Below are 22,870 nucleotides of genomic sequence, written 5' to 3'. Positions count from 1 at the left end.
CAAAGGAAATATAGTAATACTAATTGTCAATGTTACAGTTCTTTCCCGTATATTTATCATGCCAATACTAGATTTTGTCCCAACCAATTGTTTTCAATGACATGGGTGGGACCCATGTACAGGGAAATGTGGGGTAAAGGTTAAATATAGTACGGTGCATAATATCTGAAGAAGATATAGTTTTGGAAAGAAATTGTAATGTTCATGGCTGCATTTAAATCATAGCAAATAAAAAAAAACTATGAAGTACAGGTAAAGAGTAACATGTGATTATTTAACATTTCTCACAACTTGTCTGAAGGGTGTTGTGAAAATACAATGAGATTTTCCTGAAACTGGCAAGATTCTCTTTCCCCATATCTTCCAGGCTCCCCCCCGGATATCAAATGGTTCATCTCTGACAATTTTTTTTAAATATGCGGTTCATAAATCTACCCACATGTCACTGGTTCAAATCTTTACACATATAAAATAACATATAGTTTTCTCTGTAAGTAGCAATAAACAGCAGTGTACAATATACACTTGCTGCAAAATAAATTACTGTTTACAATAGACAACTTGTGAAAAATCCATTCTAAGTTGACTGATCTGGTTAGTGCAATACTCCTGATTCCTCTGAGTTCCTTTCATTATATGGCTACTATAACAGACAAAGAACAGGAAGAAAATATCTATCATGTGTAGTGTGATCCATTCCGATATGTTACAGCATTTAGTACAAATACTACTGCCATAAAGTACTCATTAGATTGACAGTAATTGTAGTTTAATACCGGTAGTAATTAAATGACAGTGCCGTAGTCTAGAAATGAAGTGATTGTACAGTTGCCAAGCTCAGGTACTTGTATGGGGGCTTATAATTGAGTCACTATAGTCAACTCATTTCTAAGAGTTCTCAGAAGAGAGAGGCAATTGCATTTTGCTGTCAAAGAAAATAACTTGTATGTGTATATTTTTTGTTTGTTTGTTTTTCAGAAAATAGACAGAAATATATTGCTTTTGAAACTAGTTAATTGAATCCTGTCATGTGTTTTGAAATTTTCACCACTTACATAACAAGTCAATCGGGCTCCTTTATTTAAATACTGAGTATGTGAATATTTATTGCAAATAAACCCAGAAATAATGTTTTTCAGGGTTTGCCATTGCAACAACTTTTCTACAATGAATTTCAATCAATCTTTTGTATTATAAATGCTGGCAAAAACAAAGGATTTGCTGCTGACAAAACTATTGAAAGTATTAGCACTGCCTTCACCTCTAGAGAATGTGGGAGAATCAGATTTCCCTGCTCGCTGATTTCACTGAACACATTGTTGAATTTAATATTTTGTTTTATGCTTCAGTCTGTTTGAGCAAGTTTTTTTCTTTCTTTCTTTACAAGAAATTACAAGATCAAATATTTTTTTTCCCCTCAACTGCTAACAATTTTTTTTTTTCCAAAAGTCTTCACCCCCTCCCTTCCCACCTGATCAAACGGTTTTCCCATAAGGGAAACTGACCTCAGAGACGTGTTGCATTTCAAAATGTCATTTGTGCGGTAGAGGGCGTCCAAATTGCCAACATGCTGCTTTTCCGGTATGGTTGTTCACAGCGCCTTTTCGTATTATTATGCGTAACAAGTAAGAGTGAACAGCTTTAAAAATGATTTCTTGAATTCGGCAAGTTGATGTATCTCAATCTTGCATGTCTGACAGCATGCATATCACAGTAAACGTAAACGCTAAACACATGATACACGTGTACGAGCTGAACACAGAAGAGAAGAGAGATAAGTTGAGGACGAACAAACATACAATATGGCGACGGCAAATCTGGTGGATGGTAAAACGCCGGCGCAATTCGATGAAATAACGAAAGATGCTGGAAGGTTTGTATATTTATTGAAATTTAATGTCGTAAAAAGCCATCTTTTTTCTTGTAGTCGTATTTGATCTGATTTAAATGTTCGTGTCAGACGCCATCACAGGGCCCCGCTAAGTCACCAAAATGATTAGCCAACTCATTAGCCAAATCAAAAATCTTTTAGCCATTTTGAGTAACTTTTAGCCAGTTTATGATCTCAAGTGTGGCAACAGCTTTCTCGTCATTCAGGAGTCCCTAATTTACAAATCAAGATGTTTTGTATGATGTTCATGATAGTTTTTACATTAACGAAATATGTGTTTAGTTTTTGCATTTATAATCTGTGTTTTTATGACATTTCAGGGATAGAAATCCTTTCTCATTTTTGGTGGTAAACTTTAAACACCAGAAATAAAATTAGGTAGCAATTGAATTCTAAAAATCTGGTAGCAATGTTAAGTGTATATTACAAGAGGTGCAGATTGAATATTTCTGCCACATTCAGTTAGTATTCACAGTATGATAGCTTGTCATAAGTTACAGGCTTCTCTTGTGGCAAATTTATGCAGTCTTCCATAACCTAAATGTTTGAGCCACACAAGTAAAACAATTTCCATGCAGAAGACAGCATTTATGGTATAGCACAATGGCAGTGTAGATACGATTATTGTGGTATTTAAGGGCACGGTTTTACTTGTATATCATAGTTGTGATCAAGCAGGCTGAAATGGCATCTTGAGTATAAGTACTTTTCTTGAGACAAAAAGGGCTGGGCCAAACAAAACTCTTATAAAACAAGAAACAACGATATCACTGTTTGAGGGCATTCATTGTTTTAATGATTATGATAACATTTTAGCCCAGATATATTTTCATTTGATATTTTGATATCATCAAGAAATGTCTGGTGATGTTCACTTCTAGATTATTAAACTGGTGGAATCTACAAAAATATTAAAATCATTCAGAATCACATAATTCTTGTATAAGTTATAGCAGTTTGAATTAGGCCGAATGGGAGTCATTCAAGCTGAATGCCAAAGGCAGCAAAAATACCTTTCACCTATTGGACCACCCTAGGTGGTTTCTTGTGAACCATAATTGTGTAATTAGGGGGTCTTCATGCATGACATCACATGATGAGATGACCCAGACTTGACCTTTCAGAAAACCTCAGTTTTTCTCCTTTTCTTTTATTATGGCTTCGTTTGTGAAAGTTTCCTTTGAAATTATGGTTTTTACTATCAAACTGAGTAGTTGCAGGCCAAATTTTGATACAGCAAAGTAGGTAAAACTTTTGTTAGACTCAAGGACGACCCAAGACTCACAGAGGCAAAGCAGGCCTCAGTGTATTCATGGACCTTATGTTCATGATGTATTGTAGTATCGAACAGCAACAGTGTTTGTTTTACGTACCAGGGAATTTGTAACTTTGTAGAAAGGAGATTAAACTGTTTCAATACATTGCAACTTTGTAGGAAAGAGGGTAAACTGTTTCAACATCTTACAACATTTTATTGTTAGGTGTAGTTTTCTGTTGAGGAGGTCTAAGAATTCAATAGCCACTACATTAGCCAAACAGGAATTTTTGTAGCCATTTTTAACTTTCTTTCGCATTTGGCGAATTGGCGAATAGGTAGCGGGAGCCCTGCATCAGATTGATGAAATTCCGGAAGTTGAAATGTACTCACTGAGCTCCGTGCCATTGACAATGACGATGCGTGTTTTGATTCAGTCGTTCATTCATTTGCAGCAAGAAGCTAAAGTTACCTACAAGTTTGCAGCAATGGTGTGTTCCTCATCGAACCTTCAAAGGGGCCTTGGTTTCCTCTTACATTTCAACCGTTTACGTGTACTGTATTGAAACACATTGCACAGAGAGGGTGACATCCGTCACATTCACGCTTCTCGGAACAGATCCGCTTCTTGTACACTGCCGACCGTTGCGAATTCTGATGTTTCACTTTCACAACTATTATCGAATTGACTTAAAAAGCAAACGTACATGTACACTCATCACTGTAGTGTTAGTGTTATTTTGCATTGGTACCGTACCTCTTTTATGTTTCATCCACGACTTTCACAATCCGGTAACTAAATACGGTATAATGGACAACAGTGACACTCAAAAGTTTAGAGACCTATTGAGAGTAATATGCAAATTTGATAGTCGCCATGACAATGACTTTCTCTCAACAGTGAGACATACTGTAGCACAGCAGGGCTAAAAATAGTGCATGGGCTTTCTGTGCAGGGGCAGAGATACAATTTCGGTGTAACTGTGATTGATACATTATGATCAAAGTGTAGTGAAAATGCATTTTCATAGGCCATCATTTCCTGTGCCTGTCATCCAAATACATCAGTTCAGACATTGAAAACTTTGTTGCAAAGTTCCACAGCACTGTTGACTTTGTAATTTGAATAACGAAGTCATAGTCTGGCCTTTTTGTGTCCAGCTGGGTTTTAACTGCATTCAAGTCGTCCCACTGCAAAGTGACAGACATTGCACACCAAGTACTGACTGAATTTCATGTCCTAGGCTTTAGTAGTCCAAGTGGGCTACCATTTTGTGGATTTTGGTAACCCAAGGGAAAAGTTGGTAGTCTGTGGAAGCGGGACTACCGCTAATTTTGAGCCCTGTTATCCCAGGGATGGCACTAACAATATTCATGTGTCAGATGCAAGCTTTGGGGGGGGGGGACACTGTTTGTTTCTGATGTATGCATCCCTTGGACCCATGCAGTGCACATTGCCTCTGAAGGCGACAACGGGATATCCCCTACTCTAAGCCCTGCCCGCAGGATTTGTCTACCACTGTACCAGCATATGGTGCCACTTCACTATGTACCTTTTTTCCAAACTGCTTTTACTGCCCACATATGTTAAAATTATACTTGCAAACAAAAAGAGGTGTAAAATATTCTACTGGACAAAAGATTAAGGTTGCTGATAAAAAGAAACCAACAAAGTTATAGGAATGCATTGCGTCTTCCCTTTGTCAACGAGTCCCTTGAGAATGACCTCAATGCACCACTAATATACAAGTATGTACCGGTATATGTTTGATTGGGACAAAGTTGGATTCAGAAAAATATTTAGGAACCGACCCTTATTTTTCTTTAGGGGGAGTTCTCAGAGACTTCTCAATTCTCAACACAAGTGTGATCCCGGGTTATATCCAATTATGTAATTTGTGATTTTAAAAAATAACAATTCAAATAATGATCTTTTTAAGATTTGAGAATGCCACGTCACAGACATATTTATTTGTCATAACCATCTATTTAATCATTGTTGGATCATTTCAAAGGAGTTCTCCAGGCTTTTTGTCCAGCATTTAACATGCATTCCAAAACTGCAGTGCATTTGTCAAGCAAAGCTGGTACATTTTACTGGTACAGTAAATGTACATACACAATCTTAAAATTTGATATTGTAATATTTTCTATTGCCGACAGCACTCATTTTGAACCATTTTATTTGTTTGCTGCTATAATAGCAAATATACTGTACATGCAGCCAGAGATTCTTACATGTAGTGTTGTTATTGTATTGATTTTCCAGCTCTCTGGTAGTTGCACATTTTTGGGCCAACTGGGCCCCTCAGTGTGGTGTTATGAATGAAGTGTTGACTGAACTAGCAAAAGAGTATCTTCAAGTCAAGTTTGTCAAAGTAAGTTTATTACCAGTTAGCTGTTTGTATGTCTGTAACTTCCACTGTCCATTCTGTATGTATCATTGTTAAAAAGCAACATAAACGATATTATCTCCATGGTGTCGTCTTCATGGATACTGGTACATTAACGTTGAATAAATAGTGAGTCAGTGTGTTCATTATTTTAGTCATTATCACAGTTTCCATGCAGTGGTACATTCCATAGTCTGTGCACCACACAGAGACTACACTTTTAGCAATGTGACTGCCAAAATGTATCTGTCTGTACTCTTTGCTCTCTAAGTGCAATGTACACTGTATCACTGATGCAAACTGACTATTCTGTATAATTATAAGTAATTAAAGTAATTAAGTTTCTTGTTCAGCCCAACTTCCCTTTATCATTATGACATCTTGTGTAGTTTCAAGATGGCTTCCCTCTGTCAGTCTGTTCAAAAAAGCCCTCACACTGTTGTAATACAGGTATGCTCTTCTTTAACAAAATCCAAATACGGTAATTCTGGATAAATTGCTGTACAAAATGTTATCATCTACAACTACTCATGATCATCAATTTTACAAATTCTGTACAAGTACACCACATACAATGGTCACATGCACTGACTGTTATGCAACGGTCAAGAACAGATAAATGGATGTAGAATTGACAGCTGAGAACATGTCTCTGTTAGAATGAATCCATGTAGTACTTTATAGGTTTCATGCTTTTTAGTTCTGTGTTGGAATCAGCCAAGACTTGTACATATACAGTGTACCTGCATTTCATCAAATAAACAGACCATGTGACATGATGGATGTAAAGAAACAAATCATGATCAATCAATATGGTAATCATTTAACACCCTCAGCATTTACATCATATAAAATTCACAACTTACCAATTTTGGCAAACATGGAAAGCTTGTGAAAGGCAAAATTTCAGTTGAGTCATCAGTGTGTAAGTAATGTATTGAGAGTTCTCCATAAGGAGATTTTGAGCGATTGCCCATCCCTCTGTTTCTTTAGCAAATTATTCAAATGTCAATAATCATACAAAAGAATTTATTTTCACAACAACAAATAATATACAAAAGTTATAAATTGACTGCTCTTCTGTTTTTTTCAGCTGAGGAAAGCAATGCATATTGTACATCACTTACAGTACAAGTTACACTTCACAACTTTTTTTGTATCTTTACACAGGTTGAAGCTGAATCTGTGCCCGAAATATCAGAACGTCATCAAATAAGTGCTGTTCCAACATTCATCTTCATCAAGGTCTGTTGTGATTTGAAGAAAACTGTACATACATTTACAATTCATTTAACATTCATTAAGGTGGATGATGTTTAAAAATAAAGATATTGTTATTTTCTGTATAATGCATAAAGATGGTCATAAGTTTACCACTTGCAATAATTACTGTTTGCTTGAGTTGACAATTTCTTATGTTTTTGCGAGAGAGATGTGAAGCAAATCTTTGTAAATATGTACCACAGTTCCTGTCATTTGTGTTTATTTGTTGCTATCCCATAATCTGAGCAGTTTCCTATGATCAACAGTTTGTTAACAGTTATAATTTCATAGTCATGTACAGAGAAAAAGAATATTTTGCTATGTAAGTGACAATGTGCATTTGATTTAGGGCAGGGAAAACAATTCCGGCCACTGATCCCCAGTCAAGAGGATAACGCTTCACAGTATTTGAAATTTGCCACAAATGATTATGATTTGTTCCCTCAGAGATTCCTTAGTAAAGTCTGGCATATCTCCCAAGTGTAGACAACTTATAGACTAGTTTTATAAATTATGAAAGTTTGCTTTGAAGCACACCATTTTTCTCACATTCCATTTTAAATGATTGAAAAAAAATGTGTTTGATTTAAAGAGGAAATAGGCAGTGTTGCAGCCAGGAATTTTAAACCAGGGGACACTCTTTCCCCCTATGTTTATTTTCGGGGACATTTTGCACATTTTGGGGACAACATGTGTCAGTTGTCAATCAAATCTGTATTTTGTTTTAACAAATTAGTTTCACAAAACTTCAAGCTGACGGGGACCATGAATTTCAGGCAAGTAAATGTAGCAGCTAGTGCACCATTACAGGGCTCCCCCTAAGTCACCAAAATGATTAGCCAACTCATTAGCCAAATCAAAAATCTTTTAGCCATTTTGAGTAACTTTTAGCCAGTTTATGATCTCAAGTGTGGCAACAGCTTTCTCGTCATTCAGGATCCCTAATTTTACAAATCAAGATGTTTTGTATGATGTTCATGATGGTTTTTACATTAAAGAAATATGTGTTTAGTTTTTGCATTTATAATCTGTGTTTTTATGACTTTTCAGGGATAGAAATCCTTTTTGGTGGTAAACTTTAAACACCAGAAATAAAATTAGGTAGCAATTGAATTCTAAAAATCTGGTAGCAATGTTAAGTGTATATTACAAGAGGTACAGATTGAATATTTCTGCCACATTCAGTTAGTATTCACAGTATGATAGCTTGTAATAAGTTACAGGCTTCTCTTGTGGCAAATTATGCAGTCTTCCATAACCTAAATGTTTGAGCCACACAAGTAAAACAATTTTCCGTGCAGAAGACAGCATTTATGGTATAGCACAATGGCAGTGTAGATACGATTATTGTGGTATTTAAGGCCCGGTTTTACTTGTATGTCATAGTTGTGATCAAGCAGGCTGAAATAGCATCTTGAGTATAAGTACTTTCTTGAGACAAAAAGGGCTGGGCCAAACAAAACTCTTGTAAAACAAGACACAACGATATATGTTCATTTAAATTACTCACTGTTTGAGGGCATTCATTGTTTTAATGATTATGATAACATTTTAGCCCAGATATATTTCCATTTGGTATTTTGATATCATCAAGAAATGTCTGGTGATGTTCACTTCTAGATCATTAAACTGGTGGAATCTACAAAAATATTAAAATCATTCAGAATCACATAATTTCTTGTATAAGTTATAGCAGTTTGAAAGTAGGCCGAATGGGAGTCAGTCAAGCTGAATGCCATTTACATTAGAAAGCAGCAAAATTACCTTTCACCTATTGGACCACCCTAGGTGGTTTCTTGGGAACCATAATTGTGTAATTAGGGGGTCTTCATGCATGACATCACATGATGAGATGACCTAGACTTGACCTTTCAGAAAACCTCAGATTTTCTCCTTGTCCTTTGTATTATGGCTCCGTTTGTGAAAGTTTACTTTGAAATTATGATTTTTACTATCAAACTGAGTAGTTGCAGGCCAAATTTTGATACAGCAAAGAAGGTAAAACTTTTGATAGACTCAAGGACGACCCAGGACTCACAGAAGCAAAGCAGGCCTCAGTGTATTCATGGACGTTACATTCGTGATGTATTGTAGTATCGAACAGCAACAGTGTTTGTTTTACGTACCAGGGAATTTGTAACTTTGTAGAAAGGAGATTAAACTGTTTCAATACATTGCAACTTTGTAGGAAGGAGGGTAAACTGTTTCAACATCTTACAACATTTTATTGTTAGGTGTAGTTTTCTGTTGAGGAGGTCTAAGAATTCAATAGCCACTACATTCGCCAAACAGGAATTTTTGTAGCCATTTTAACTTTCTTTCGCATTTGGCGAATTGGCGAATAGGTAGCGGGAGCCCTGCCATATCTGCAACCAATCAGAGAGCTCACTTGAACTACAAGCAAGTTGTAATATCAAGTGCAGTGTTTAATTACATGATGTAATACAGCACCAATAGTATGAAAATATACTCAAAATAATCATCCAAAACATAGGTCATCAACAGTATTGGGTATTACTTGCAGACTACACCACCAGTATACTGGTGACCACCAGTATGCGAAAATGTGGGACAATTGGTTCTATTTGTGGGACATTGTCACAAGGGCGCGTTCTGGCTGCAACACTGAATAGGATTTGGGGAAATTTTTCATCCACTGCATCCCCCACCGTACAGAATAGTCTACGATAAAGTAGGGGACTTTCTAGTTGCTCCTGTTTTGTCAAACAAAGAGATACACTATTTCAAATGGATATGACAAAAGTAGTTTACATTTTAGCTCTTCTTAGAGAATGACCACTTCAGTTTGTCATAATCTGCTTCCAAAAAACTTAACATTTGTAAGTACTAGCAGTACCTGCAGACCAAGACTTGTGTGGTTATTCGACAGTAATTTTGGAACTTTTGCTGCGATATGTATTTTTATTGGGATGCTTCATATCATTGATTACATGTAGAACAGAAAGAGTTATGAGATTGGCAACCTTCAAGGGTACAAATCAAGGAGAATTGTGGGTAATTTGTAGTACTTTGTGCTTCAGATTGATGTACCTGTGTTAAATACAAACATAAATCATTGGTGTGATAGATTCTCAATAGTACAATATATAGCCATTAAGAGTAGCCATATTTTGATGTGTATACTGTCTTCTTAACACCAAATATATTGACGTTTTTTACAGAACTCTCAGCAAATAGACAGACTCGATGGTGCCAATGCCCCAGAGCTCAATAAGAAAGTTCAACACCATGCTAATAGCTTGGCCAGTCTACCAGTACCAGCAACACCACAAAAAGAGGTAACTACTAAGATTACTTGTTTTTGATAAAGACTTTTGAAATGTACATGAGATAAGCAAGACTGAATTCCTCTGATATGGATGTTGCATTTATGTCATTTACATTCCTTGTACTGTAATTCTGGTCATTAGTCCCCACGGACACCGTCCGGGGGGACTTATAGGTTTGGTCATGTCCGTGCGTGCGTGCGTGCATGTGTGCGTCCGTCCGTCCGTTCACACAGATATCTCAGAGATGCAAGAAGCGATTTCATTCAAACTTGGTACAAGGATTACTTCATATGTCATACAGATGCACGTCGATTTGTTTTGGGATACGATCCAATATGGCCGCCAGGCGGCCATTTTATTACGATTTTTTCATGTACAGAGCCATAACTCAGACATGTTTCAACCAATTTTATTCAAAGTTGGTACAAGGACATTGACCAATGTCATAGATATGTACGTCAATTTGTTTTGTGATACGATCCAATATGGCCGCCAGGCGGCCATTTTATTACGATTTTTTCATGTACAGAGCCATAACCTCAGACATGTTTCAACCAATTTTATTTAAAGTTGGTACAAGGACATTGACCAATGTCATAGATATGCACGTCAATTTGTTTGTGATACGATCCAATATGGCCGCCAGGCGGCCATTTATTACGATTTTTTCATATACAGAGGCATAACTCAGGCATATCTCAACCGATTTTATTCAAAGTTGGTACAAGGACATTGACCAATGTCATAGATATGCACATCAATTTGTTTTGTGATACGATCCAATATGGCCGCTGTGCGGCCATTTTGTTACGATTTTTTAATATACAGAGCCATAACTCAGGCATATCTCAACCGATTTTATTCAAAGTTGGTACAAGGACATTGACCTATGTCATACACATGCACATTGATTTGTTTTGTAATACGATCCAATATGGCCGCCGTGTGGCCATTTTATTACGTTTTTTCATGTCCAGAACCATAACTCAGACATGTAACAAGCGATTTTATTCAAAGTTGGTAAAAGGAGATTGACCAATGTCATACATATGCACATTAATTTGTTTTGTGATACGATTCAATATGGCTGCTGTGCGGCCATTTTGTTATGATTTTTCATGTACAAAGCCATAACTCAGGCATATCTCAACCGATTTTAATCAAAGTTGGTACAAGGACATTGACCTAAGTCATACATATGCACATTGATTTGTTTTGTGATACGATCCAATATGGCCACCATGTGGCCGTTTTATTACCATTTTTTCATGTCCTGAACTGCAACTCAGACATGTATCAAGCGAATTTATTCAAAAGTATTTTTATCACAGACCTAATGAAGAGGACTCTATCCTCTCTGAGGGCCTGTAATCAAAGTACCTATTAACAAGTGGGGACTGTGTCATCAACGATGCTTGTTAAGTCATAGATATGGCTTGTTGAAATGTACATGTACACTGTAATTCTGTCACTGATATATGAGTTGTTGACATGTACATATACACTGTAATTCTGTCACTAATATATATTGTGGTGAATATCAAGTGGGGCATCCAACCACAGTCCATATGTGAAATTTGCAGCAGGTACTTGTGGATAATTGATACATGAGGTGTGTAAAATACTTGACAAGATCCATCTGCTACTATACAATAGATGTTTATTCTTCCTGACGTTTCGGACGTACACGGACGACCTTCATCAAGAGGCTGTACAGACACAGTGGAAAAAAGGGAACGAAAATTACATTTTGTTCTACTCGGTCAATGAATACAATAACAAATACGCAGATATTTAGCGTATATTAGGCACTGTAGAAATATTTTGGTAGCGTGTAAAGTCTATGGTAGAAATGTGACTTCAAATGAACTTCATTGCCATTTTCAGCTATTTCATTTTTGTTTGTTCCTTCATTACGGTAGTCACATTTCTACCATAGACTTTACATGCTACCAAAACACTTCTACAGTGCCTAATATACGCTAAATATCTGCGTATTTGTTATCGTATTCATTGACCGAGTAGAACAAAATGTAATTTTAGTTCCCTTTTTTCCATTATGTCTGTACAGCCTCTGATGAAGACCGTCCATGTACGTTCGAAATGCTAGGAAGAATAAACATCTATTGTATTGTAGCAGATGGGTCTTGTCGACTATTTTTCACAACTAATATATGGCTTGTTGACATGTACATGTACACTGTAATTCTGGTCACTAATATATGGCTTGTTGACATGTACACTGTAATTCTGTCACTAATATATGGCTTCTTGACATGTACATGTACACTGTAATTCTGTCACTGATATATGGCTTGTTGACATGTACACCATAATTCTGGTCACCTAGTGCTGAATACATGGCGTGTTGAACTTTAAATTCATTCCGGTCAATAAATCATAAAGTTATATGGCCGTTTAAATGTTCACTATAATTTTGGTCACTCACATATGAATACAATGTGGCTTGTTGACAGTACAGAGTGTGATATTAGAAATTTTGCACAGACCGGTAGAGTTAATTGTACAAAAAATTTCATTAAACTTTCTCATTTCTGTGTATAGTGATGCTTTCCAGTTTCAGTGCACGTGGTACACCTTACATGACCCATGTGATCAAGTCAAGTGCATGTTACCCTATCAAACGTACAGAACGTCCAACAACTCACCTTTCTGTGGCTTCAGTATGTGTTAAAATCGAAAACCATGACAAAATTAATTAGCAAAAAGACAGCATCAGAGCATAGCAGTAAGTTTTGCTCATTGCGTTTGCCAACAATAGCCTTGACTGACTCAAACTCCTCGTCTGTGACAACTGTGTCTCAAGACCTCTAGCTCTTTCTCTCCTTAATCTTTCCAATTAGATTTCACTTTGAATATCTGGGCTTTGTCGTTATTTAACTCTACTGATAGTCAGGTTGATAAATATGAAAAAGTCAATACTGATTGTTCTTACCATACATTTATTTTTCTCATTTTTACACAATTACCAGTATTGGTGTCTTGTTGTTTGACATGATGAAATATAATCATTTTAGTTGTGATCATGATCAGCTGTGTCTGTTCAAGTCTTTGCGTAGTCTTGACAATTTGTCAGAAAATTCAAAGCTGATGAAGGCATCGGTGACAACAGCAAATTAACATCACGGGAAAGCTCCATTAACTTAGGAATACCCTACTTCCCTAGAGGATCAATTTCACAGACCTGCCTTTCCTACAATGGCACTACAATGGCACCAGCTGGATTAGATAAACATAACAATGGAACATTCACACCTTGGGGGATTAAAAGTCTTATGTTTGTCACCCGAGTTGGTCAGGCAAGGACTCGGGTTTCAGGTACCATGCAAGTTAATGCAGTCTTCCCCAAATGAATTATGTGCTATATAAACACCTTTGCAGAGGTTTTGTACTTCTGATGCCATCTAGAATAATTTTTAGTGACTCTAATAAATGCATACAAATTGCATGTGTTCAGTTAGGATGACTTAGCTGAGAACATTCTTTCTGGCTGTGAGTTAGTGTTAACAAATTCTGAGCATACTACAATCAGATCTTCTTCATCAGAGACTACCAAATTCTCAATAGTGTTATGAGTATAACCAACTTTGATGAACAAGCACTGCATGCATTTCACAATAAATATGATGCTGATATCAATCATTTTAATCAACTGTGTGCTATATTGAATGAAGAGCAGTCAAGCAGATAGTTGAAACTCATCACTATTGAAGTACCACACGTAACACTTGCTGACTGTATACTGACTCATGTGATATATAATTATTTCACAGCTTGGGAAGTTTTTGCCTGAAACTTTGCCTGATCATGACTACCAACTCTTGTTGACTCAGTATCATTTTGTGTGACGTTCACAGAAAATATGAAAAATGTTTAAAACAAAAACAAAAACAAAGTAAAACAGGAAATGATTAACATGACCATACTAATAGCAGACTGCAACTTTAACTAAAATTATAAATACAGTATTTGATAATATAAAACAATCTCCTTTACATTGAGTATGAAAACACTCTTATCTGACCTAGCTATACACTTCAACTTGTTGATGAGCAGGGCCTATCCTGACTCTGACTTCTCTAAGGGGAAAACAGACCAAAAAGAAAGGAATAGAAAGACGTAATATGAGAGGCAGAATCAGAGTTAGATCCACCGTAGATAGTATGAAGATGGGTCAGCAATGGCAGATTATTGGTAAAGTATGGTGAAGTACATGTAGGTTTGGAAAACTTCTAAAATCTGGTGATTTGTGCAAAAGATTCGCATTCATTTTATACTTAAATGGTTTTGGAAAAGAAAAAATAATTTGAAAACCCTTAAATTCTAAAAGAATGGTATTTATTAAAGCCTACATTTGATTCTGGTTGTAAAGATATCCTTTTATTTAGTGGGTGTAAAAATCACATTCTGGGACTTTCATATTTTTTGGGGGTGCGCCCTCATTTGACCACTAAAGGACATCAGTGTGGACAGATTACGATGCATGTTGGGATATTGGGCGTTTAGTTAACTGTAATCCTGGTCACTAAGAGCTACAGAAAAGTAGGATTAGCTACAAGTACTTTATGACAAGGAATGTGATCTTATCGTAAAATAGGGTAACATGCATAATAGAATTCACCACCAAATGGTCTGAGATGGTATGTAGAACATGACTTTGGGAATTTCTGTCAACACACTCATCTCTAGACTGAAGGATCCATTGCTCGAGGGAGCTGTCTACACTCCTCTCATAAGAGGGGGGAGGAAAAAGAGAGCGCCCTCAGGCAACGGATCTTTCAGTCTAACTCATCTCAAGCTTCTGTGAGATTGTTTTCACATGTCCCTTCATAATTAGAAGAAATCACATGTACATGTACTCTATTCGTATGTAGAAAACACCATTGGCAGCAATGTTTTTTCTTTGATTTACAGCATTCCTGTGTAAAAATATAGTAAGATTCATCCACATCAAATTCTGTGCAAAAAGTTCACGTATCCCAGGAAGCTTTATTCCCACTGCAGTACTGTTCTGTAGTTATAATGATTTGAGATGTATGAGATGTACGTAACCACATTAAAGACAGGATTTAATCCTTGGTTCTTGTATTAGTGAGTACCCTCACAGTCTAATATTACATCAGTTTAAAGGTGTAAGTCAACATTTAACCAATGATTGCATCACTGAGAACCACTTGCCAACCCAAGCTAATTCTACATACAGATTACTGCTATTCTTAAAAGCTGTGGAAGATATACAGACATGTACATCAAGAATACAGAAAATTGTCAAAGAGTTTTGTATATTTAATTAGGCTAATTAGGTGATTTCTTTATCGCAATCAAATATCTCTTTTCATTTGCAGAGAATTAAGAATCTGTTTTAATCATTAATACTTTCAGGCCATAAAGATCTGTTGTAATCATCAACATTTTCAGGCCTGGCTTTCAGCAATGTACATAAATTGCCCTATATTTGGAGGTTTAGACCCGAGAGAGCTAATACATGTTAAATTACAATGGGAAAGCATTACTCTCAACTTAGAACACCTTTCATCAGTTGGTAGAGTTAATATTTTAAATGAATATTGTTATTACTTTTTTCCAGGATGTGAATGAACGTATAAAGAAATTAATCAACCATGCCAAGTGTATGCTATTTATGAAAGGAACTCCAGAAGAGCCAAGATGTGGTTTCAGCAAACAGATGATTGCTATTCTCAAAGAAAATCACGCTGAATTTAGTTCTTTTAATATATTAACTGATGAAGAAGTTAGACAGGGTGAGTTTTCAGTCTTGTCTTTCCTCAGAAACATATTATGCAACAAGACTTCAAGATGATTGAATTATAGAATTCAAAGGATTACCAACAGAATACAGTATACATTTAAACAACAAAAGGATGATTGCTTCTGTAGAAATTGATTTCAGTCTTGATATATTCTGCAACTGAATTCAAATTTATTTATGTGATATGTTTTGCCACAACAAGTATTAGACTACAAAAGGCACAAGAAATTTAATGTTTTGGTCTAGGTTCTACCCTGTAGAATGCAAAACTTTTACAAACATAAATTCATAACTCACAACCATATGACATGTATTTCAACTCATTTGTGAAAAGAACATGAATTACATGGGTTGGTGTAATGTTTGAAATTTCTTTAACAGGACTCAAAAAGTATTCTGATTGGCCAACGTATCCACAGCTGTACATCGATGGTGAACTGATAGGAGGTTTAGACATTGTCAAAGAAATGAAAGAAAGTGGAGATCTTGAATCCATGTTACCCAAAGCTGTCAGCTTGGAAGACAGGTAAGACTTAAAGAACATATTGATGCCTGATGTGGCTGTAGTCAGCAAAAGATATCTTTATTGCTTAAAGGTTGTACAGGTTAACAAACAGAATACTCAGTATTTTAATATTGGTGTAAAGATTTTGACAAATATGTATAGCTTTATTCACTCCTTGACACACCATTGTGGATAAGACTTTTGAATGCTACATGTGAAAGAAAAATTGTTCATACATATCTGTTTACATATCCTGGCGCACGGTCCCTCCACAAACGGTCAAGAAACGCTTTTGTTCAAAGGTGCTAATCACCTACACAGTTGCAACAGTCCGCGTTGCGGTGGACGCAGGAAGCGAATGACGTCATAGGCAAGTTAGCGTCTTGTTTCAGTGGCGTCTTGTGACACGGTCCCGCCCTCCGGTATCCTACGATTTTCAGTCAATCAAGCTACTTTATTTTCATCATTCTGCACTGTTTCGCATGTATTTGAAGACTGGTGAGAAGATGAGTAAAACAGTTTCTTAAAGATCTAGGTCACTATCGAGAAATCTTGGATGATATTTTATGGCTGAGTTCAGCCATGAGGTGATCTTGACCGACGCCATGCATTTCGGAAACACTGTGAATTTTACTCCCCCGTTTGTTTTTTCACCTTCATCAAAAAAGTAAGTCATGCACCTCCTAACAAGGCAAAGACTTCGAAAAAAATAGGGAATCGTGTTGTGTTGCCTAATTCGACAAGAAAACTAGTCTTTTTTGCCGTGCTTATATTTTCAACTGAAAACAAAATGGCGTCGCTTGGGATCGACGAGTCGTATCTGCATTACATGGGAAAATCCTAAAATGTCTTCCTTAACTCCCTTTTGATATCGATTTAACATGATAATTCCTCAGTTCCAAACTTTGAGAGTTCGATTTGAAATTTTTAATCGTTTTCAACAAAATTCAATGCACGAAATCAAGGAACTCTTACGATGACCTTGTTTTTGCAAGGTGCTCCCGTCGACCGTGCGTCGACCCATTGAGAGTTGGCGTTATGGTAATAGTGCAACGTTTTTCCCCCTTTTTTTCTCCTTTATCGATCGTTCAGAGGTGTCAAGTGCGTCCCTACCGATCGTTCAGTCTTCTCAAAAGTAGGCAATCAGGTTCATGACGGAATCTGTTCTTTCTTAAAGACACAAGTTACTGCCGATCCCAATGTTTTGATTTTATCGACCTTTCGAATTCTCAGACCACCAAATTTAGAGAATCTAGAAACCCTACAAGTGTCGCGACATTTTGGTGACATGACCTCCCCAAGCCTGGGTGCCAAACTCTCTGCCATGGATTTTCCTGATTGGGATCAAGTGAGATACAAATCATGTCGTGTATGGGTTTCGTCATGGGAGTCGTCAAATCGACGAAATCGTCTCCGAACTTGTACATAGTTCATGCTGCGTGACTCCACGGCAGGCAGATGTAAACAAACTTTGGCCTTTAAACGCATGCACAGACAATAATCAGAATGCATTCTGGGAGAATTAAGTTTCTGCTTACGACAATTTTATGCACGTAACTGTTAACACTTCCCGCCGCGCGCTGATAATCCAGGATTATCCCCATCAGTAAAATCAACAGAAAGCCCAATCGAAACCCGGACTATAACAAAAGAAACTGGTGGCGTTTCTTGACCGTTTTGTGGAGGGACCGTGCCTGGCGCTAATAAGAAAGTCCATATAATTAGATATGATCTGTGAAAATTAGACATAGTATGTATATACTAGGGTGTAGTTAGTTTCAAAGCCGTTCTGTATATTTTACTACATAGACATAGACATGTTAAGTAATAATTTAGTCAAGTCATGTTACGTGATGAGAAATGTCCAGTTCACAGATTATATTTTCACTTCACTTTTGCCTCTGGAAGATTTTTATTTGATGTTTGAACACGTCACAAGTCCCAACTTGTTTAATTTACTATCAATGTAACAACAGAAGCAGTAATCTTGACTTGGCTAACCAGAAGTGCACTGATCATGAAAGGAAAATGAAAGTTGTGCAGAGGTTAAATACAAAAATACTGCAACTGAAGCTACAATCTTCCAGTTACTAAACATGCTTAATTTAAGGATGGCTAGCTTTTAGTAGGTTATCCTGTAATGATCGACATTGCATACTCATGATCAAAACCACACTTATTCAAATAATCGTTGTGTTCTATCTAAATGTTTCAATGTTTGTATTGATTTTAAGGTTGAAAAGTTTGATCAAGAGGTCACAAGTCATGCTGTTTATGAAAGGAGACCCAGAGATTCCAAAATGTGGGTTTAGTAAAACCATGATTGGAATTCTTAATGATACAGGGTAAGTTACCTTCTTGTTGAAATTTCAAGGTTGTTTTTCATTTTATCCTTTATGAGTGAGTAAAGTCCTCCACTCTACGTAACAGTGTAGATTACGTGTCATCCATTTTGGAAATATAAAATATCAATGGTAGAAGTGACACTATGACAGTAAGTGACTTGTATGAAAGAAAAATAGATGTAATTGTAACAAACTTCAGGCAAGCTTGACTCATTCAAAACGTGGCATTGGTTTCCTAAGTACCAACATGAAGCACCGACACTCCATGTGGAGTTGACCGTGCATGAAGCCATCCCACTGGCACTGAAAACTTTGTTTGATGTGATTTAAGCCTGCAGTCTGAGTTGTAAATGTCTAGGTGATTGATAGTGATGCTCTGCTGATATTTCAGGAATACAATAAGTCACATTAATTTCCTGAAAGTTCACATGCAGTGCTTTCCATGATTGCAAAGTCTCAATAAACCATTCTGAAAATTCAAATGAGATATACTGTTAGTCAGAACTTTGACCACAAACACATACAAACGCATTGGTGGTGGGAATGTTTGAAATTCATTTGTTTAATATTTCATTTTTTCAGACTTCACTGAAATACATAGCTTTGCTTTTGGACCGTACGTCACAGTTCACTGGCATGATTTACAAAGACCTGTACTAGCAATACGGATGCTCACATTATTTGAGGATTTTACTTGGCTTCATAGGTTGGGGGTGTACTGACTCCTAAGTAGTAGGTTTAGAAGAAGATTTCATGATCACGTTGAACGACATGCCAACATCATGATCAGGGCATTAATATCTTCTCCAGTGCCATTCTAGTCAGTGCTGTTTTCATCATAGACAGAAAAGTTACAATTTCAACTTACTGGTTGTCAATAGATAAAATACGCCAAAAGTTGAATACATAGTTCAAGATTGTTAAATTGACTGTCCTTATGCACTTGTTTTCTTTTGGGCTTTAAGGATCAAATATGATACATTTGACATCCTACAAGATGATGAAGTTCGTCAGGGGCTGAAAAAATTTTCGGATTGGCCAACATATCCACAGCTGTATGTCAGTGGAGAACTGATTGGAGGTCTTGACATTGTCAAGGTGAGAGTTAACTATGTAATGTTGAATTTGTTTCGTCAATGGTCAGTAGGTCTGTATTGAAGTGGATCCAATATGTCCACAGTAAAACTGAGAAGTATCTACTGACCTACTACCTAACATCTCTTCTGTGACAAATCATTAATACTGTTTGATGATACATGTACTCTCATATTCATTTTTGCCAGGGCTGGATTTCAATACATATACAATTCTATGGTATAGTAACATATCAATGGCTCAATGCGAGAGGAAAGAAAGTACTGTTCAGTCAAAACTAGAGTTTTTGTGTATTTTTGTGTAAGGACTGAAAATACGCCCGTTTTGACAATTTGGAACACCAAATAAGCATATCAATGGGTGCCCATAATGCAAGATCAATGTAAAATTTCTAGCTACTGATTCCATAGTTTGTCTGTCTTCTTGAGATGAGTTACATGTAACTATTGGTACAGAAATCTATATTTTTTTAACTTTTTTAACGTTTACTTAAATATCATTTTTCCATGCGGAGATGCTTAAATAATACAGATAGGTCTTACACAGGTCTTCTTTAAAAAGAAAATTCTTTCTTTACTTAGAATAAACTCATCGATGTTTTTACTCTATTCGTCCATCAATTCTGGCTTCTTTCATTCGCAAACTGCAATACTGCCCTCATATGGTGAGAACAGTAAATCTATCTATGCTCAGACAACACACTGTGAAACGTTTGACAAAAGCTCTTTGTTTTGCCCTTTCTAAGTACTAGACTGCAATTTTATTGGTAATTCCAGCCATTGTGTCATCAGGGATATTGTTTGTTCAGAACATCAATTGATTTCCAGTCAGTCGTTAAACAAAGTTGCAGTTTCAGATTGATCTATACATCAGTATTTCATTCATTTTGACAACTGAATCTACCATTCAAAGTCTAAATGTCTGTCTCTATGCACACTATATACATCGTATTTGAATAGAGACATGCCAGAATGTTTGCCATTGCCGTTAACTTTTTTAGAGTTTAGAGCTGTAATTTTTTCCCACCAAACTTTTAGTGCAACATTTTACCAACTTTTATGAATTTTTCTGTAATTTTGTTACGATTTTGGACCAAATCGACATCGCATTTTATTGGCTACAGTTTTTTCTCAAAATTTTGGCAAAAATCTGGGAATAATTGCCTCGAGTTTGTTTTATAAAGGGGACAAAAATAGACTGGCGCTCAAAGAAAAAGACTAAGACCATCAATAAGTAGTCCAAGTGCACTCAATATAGACATTGTTTTACTTTCAGCACCGGGGGGGGGGGGGGGGGGGGGGGGCGCTAAATGTATTCAACATTATGTACACAATTTGGAATCAAAATATTGTCCTTTGTGTTTTCAAATCAGTAGTTTCAGTTGCTGCTAGTGTTTGTTACTTATTCTACTGGTACTTCCATGTCAGTGCTTGTCAAAGGTATCACCATGAGTGGGTCAAATGCCAAGCCAAAGTGCATTCCCCACTGCGATTAGTAACAAATGGTGCCACATTTGCTCCATGACAAGCAAAAGATTCTAATCAGTGGAGAATCTGACTTCTGCTTCTAAATGAGTTTGACAGCGCCACTCAATGAAGAATAATTTGCTAACTCCTCTAGCACATGTGTTTATTTACAGGAACTGAAAGAATCTGATGAATTGCAGCATGTTCTCCAAGGCTCGTAGAAGTGACCAGTGATGCGTAGCAGTGAAAAAAATAACAGAACTGCACTTTGATACAATTTAGCGGACGTTTTACTGAGCTGTGTCAAAGGTCACTTGACAAAGTGTTGCAAACATCATGTGTTTTTTCCCGAGTTAAAGTTGCCATGTCAACAAGCATTGGAATGAATAATTGGCCTATTAAATCAAAGGTTCTGACACGTACACCAACACACAGTCAAGAGTTCCTCTTGTGTTTTTATTCTACAATGCATTAGTCTAGGAAAGATGAAAACTTAGTCAAATACACTTGCAGGATGTGCTTTCTGTAAAATATTATCTTTATGATTATTTTGTTAACCTCCCATGCTACTCATTAATTTGTCAGTTTTAAAGAAATCAAGCTGTCAGCCTGGGGGATGCATACTTGTTCATTTTTTCAAAAATGTCCATTTGTCTGATATGACAACATTCCTCATTCGTCGTTGGTGATCAAAAAGGATGGGTTGTAAAATTACTCATCTCGCGTGACATGCATGTATATCATCGTTAAAATCAGTATTGACATTGACAAATGTTCATTTGTTGGAAATTGATCATATCTACACCTTTGTAGCAGGTAAATGCTTGAAAGGAACATAAACAGGGAAATATTGACTTTCTGTGCTCTGTAAAGTTTTGTTTATCAAGACATGATAAATGACATTAACAAAGTAGGATTTTCTTGTCTTTCTGTCTGTTTGAGTGTTCATATTATTTAACGTACCTGGCTATTAATGTGTGACATTATGTGTGTGTCACTTTGTGTAGGTTTGTTGTGTGTGTATGTACATGCATGATATATAGACACACGTCTGTTTGTTATACATGTATTCAATCTTATGAAACACTATTCATTACAAAGTCTGACATTTCATTCCATTCTATTCTCACCTTGTTTGACATGCCATTTGCGAGTTAGTCATGCGATTCAAGAAATTCTGACCATCGCAGAGTAAGACTAAACGTTTGACAAAATCTGTCATTGCAGAGTTAGTCCGAAGGTTCAAGAAAGCCTGTCTGTTGAAGAGATAGACTAACAATCAGAGTTACAACCATTTTCAGTAATAGAGCGCGAAGTCACTGCAGTGAACTGCAATAAACTGCTTACACTAATTAGTTTCAGCTGTAGCCGTGGCCACTTGGTGTTGAACAAGGCTACTTGATAAAGACCAAAAAGTCTGCTTGTACAAAGGCAAAACTAGCTCTGTCTGAGGCTCGAGTTGTAAATGAGAGTTTACGATTGGCACCCTGTGTTCAAGATTAAGATACAATGTAACATTACCATGCATTGGTCCATGTACACATCTTTTTTTTTCAACTTCCCCAGACAAACTGTC

General features: G+C 36.5%; 1 protein-coding gene across 1 annotated transcript; it reads left to right on the top strand.

Moving 5' to 3' along the window:
- The first annotated feature begins 1,547 nt into the window (after positions 1-1,547).
- LOC139120751 (glutaredoxin-3-like) lies at positions 1,548-22,207 on the top strand. Its single transcript, XM_070685304.1, has 9 exons — positions 1,548-1,873; positions 5,416-5,524; positions 6,710-6,784; positions 9,985-10,101; positions 15,701-15,875; positions 16,265-16,409; positions 18,623-18,733; positions 19,699-19,831; positions 21,468-22,207. Exons 1-9 carry the CDS (start codon positions 1,803-1,805, stop codon positions 21,513-21,515), a joined length of 984 nt encoding a protein of 327 aa, XP_070541405.1. The 5' UTR covers positions 1,548-1,802; the 3' UTR covers positions 21,516-22,207.
- Positions 22,208-22,870: the final 663 nt, after the last annotated feature.

This window comes from Ptychodera flava, chromosome 20 (assembly GCF_041260155.1).
Source record: "Ptychodera flava strain L36383 chromosome 20, AS_Pfla_20210202, whole genome shotgun sequence".
NCBI classification, from domain to species: domain Eukaryota; kingdom Metazoa; phylum Hemichordata; class Enteropneusta; family Ptychoderidae; genus Ptychodera; species Ptychodera flava.
This window is presented reverse-complemented; position numbering and strand designations above follow the sequence as displayed.

Excerpts from the sequence above, each read along its gene's own strand:
- LOC139120751 (XM_070685304.1), top strand. The coding sequence starts at position 1,803 with ATGGCGACGGCAAATCTGGTGGATGGTAAAACGCCGGCGCAATTCGAT. Across the intron at positions 5,525-6,709 it reads TTCAAGTCAAGTTTGTCAAA|GTTGAAGCTGAATCTGTGCC; the intron begins GTAAGTTTATTA and ends ATCTTTACACAG. Across the intron at positions 6,785-9,984 it reads CAACATTCATCTTCATCAAG|AACTCTCAGCAAATAGACAG; the intron begins GTCTGTTGTGAT and ends CGTTTTTTACAG.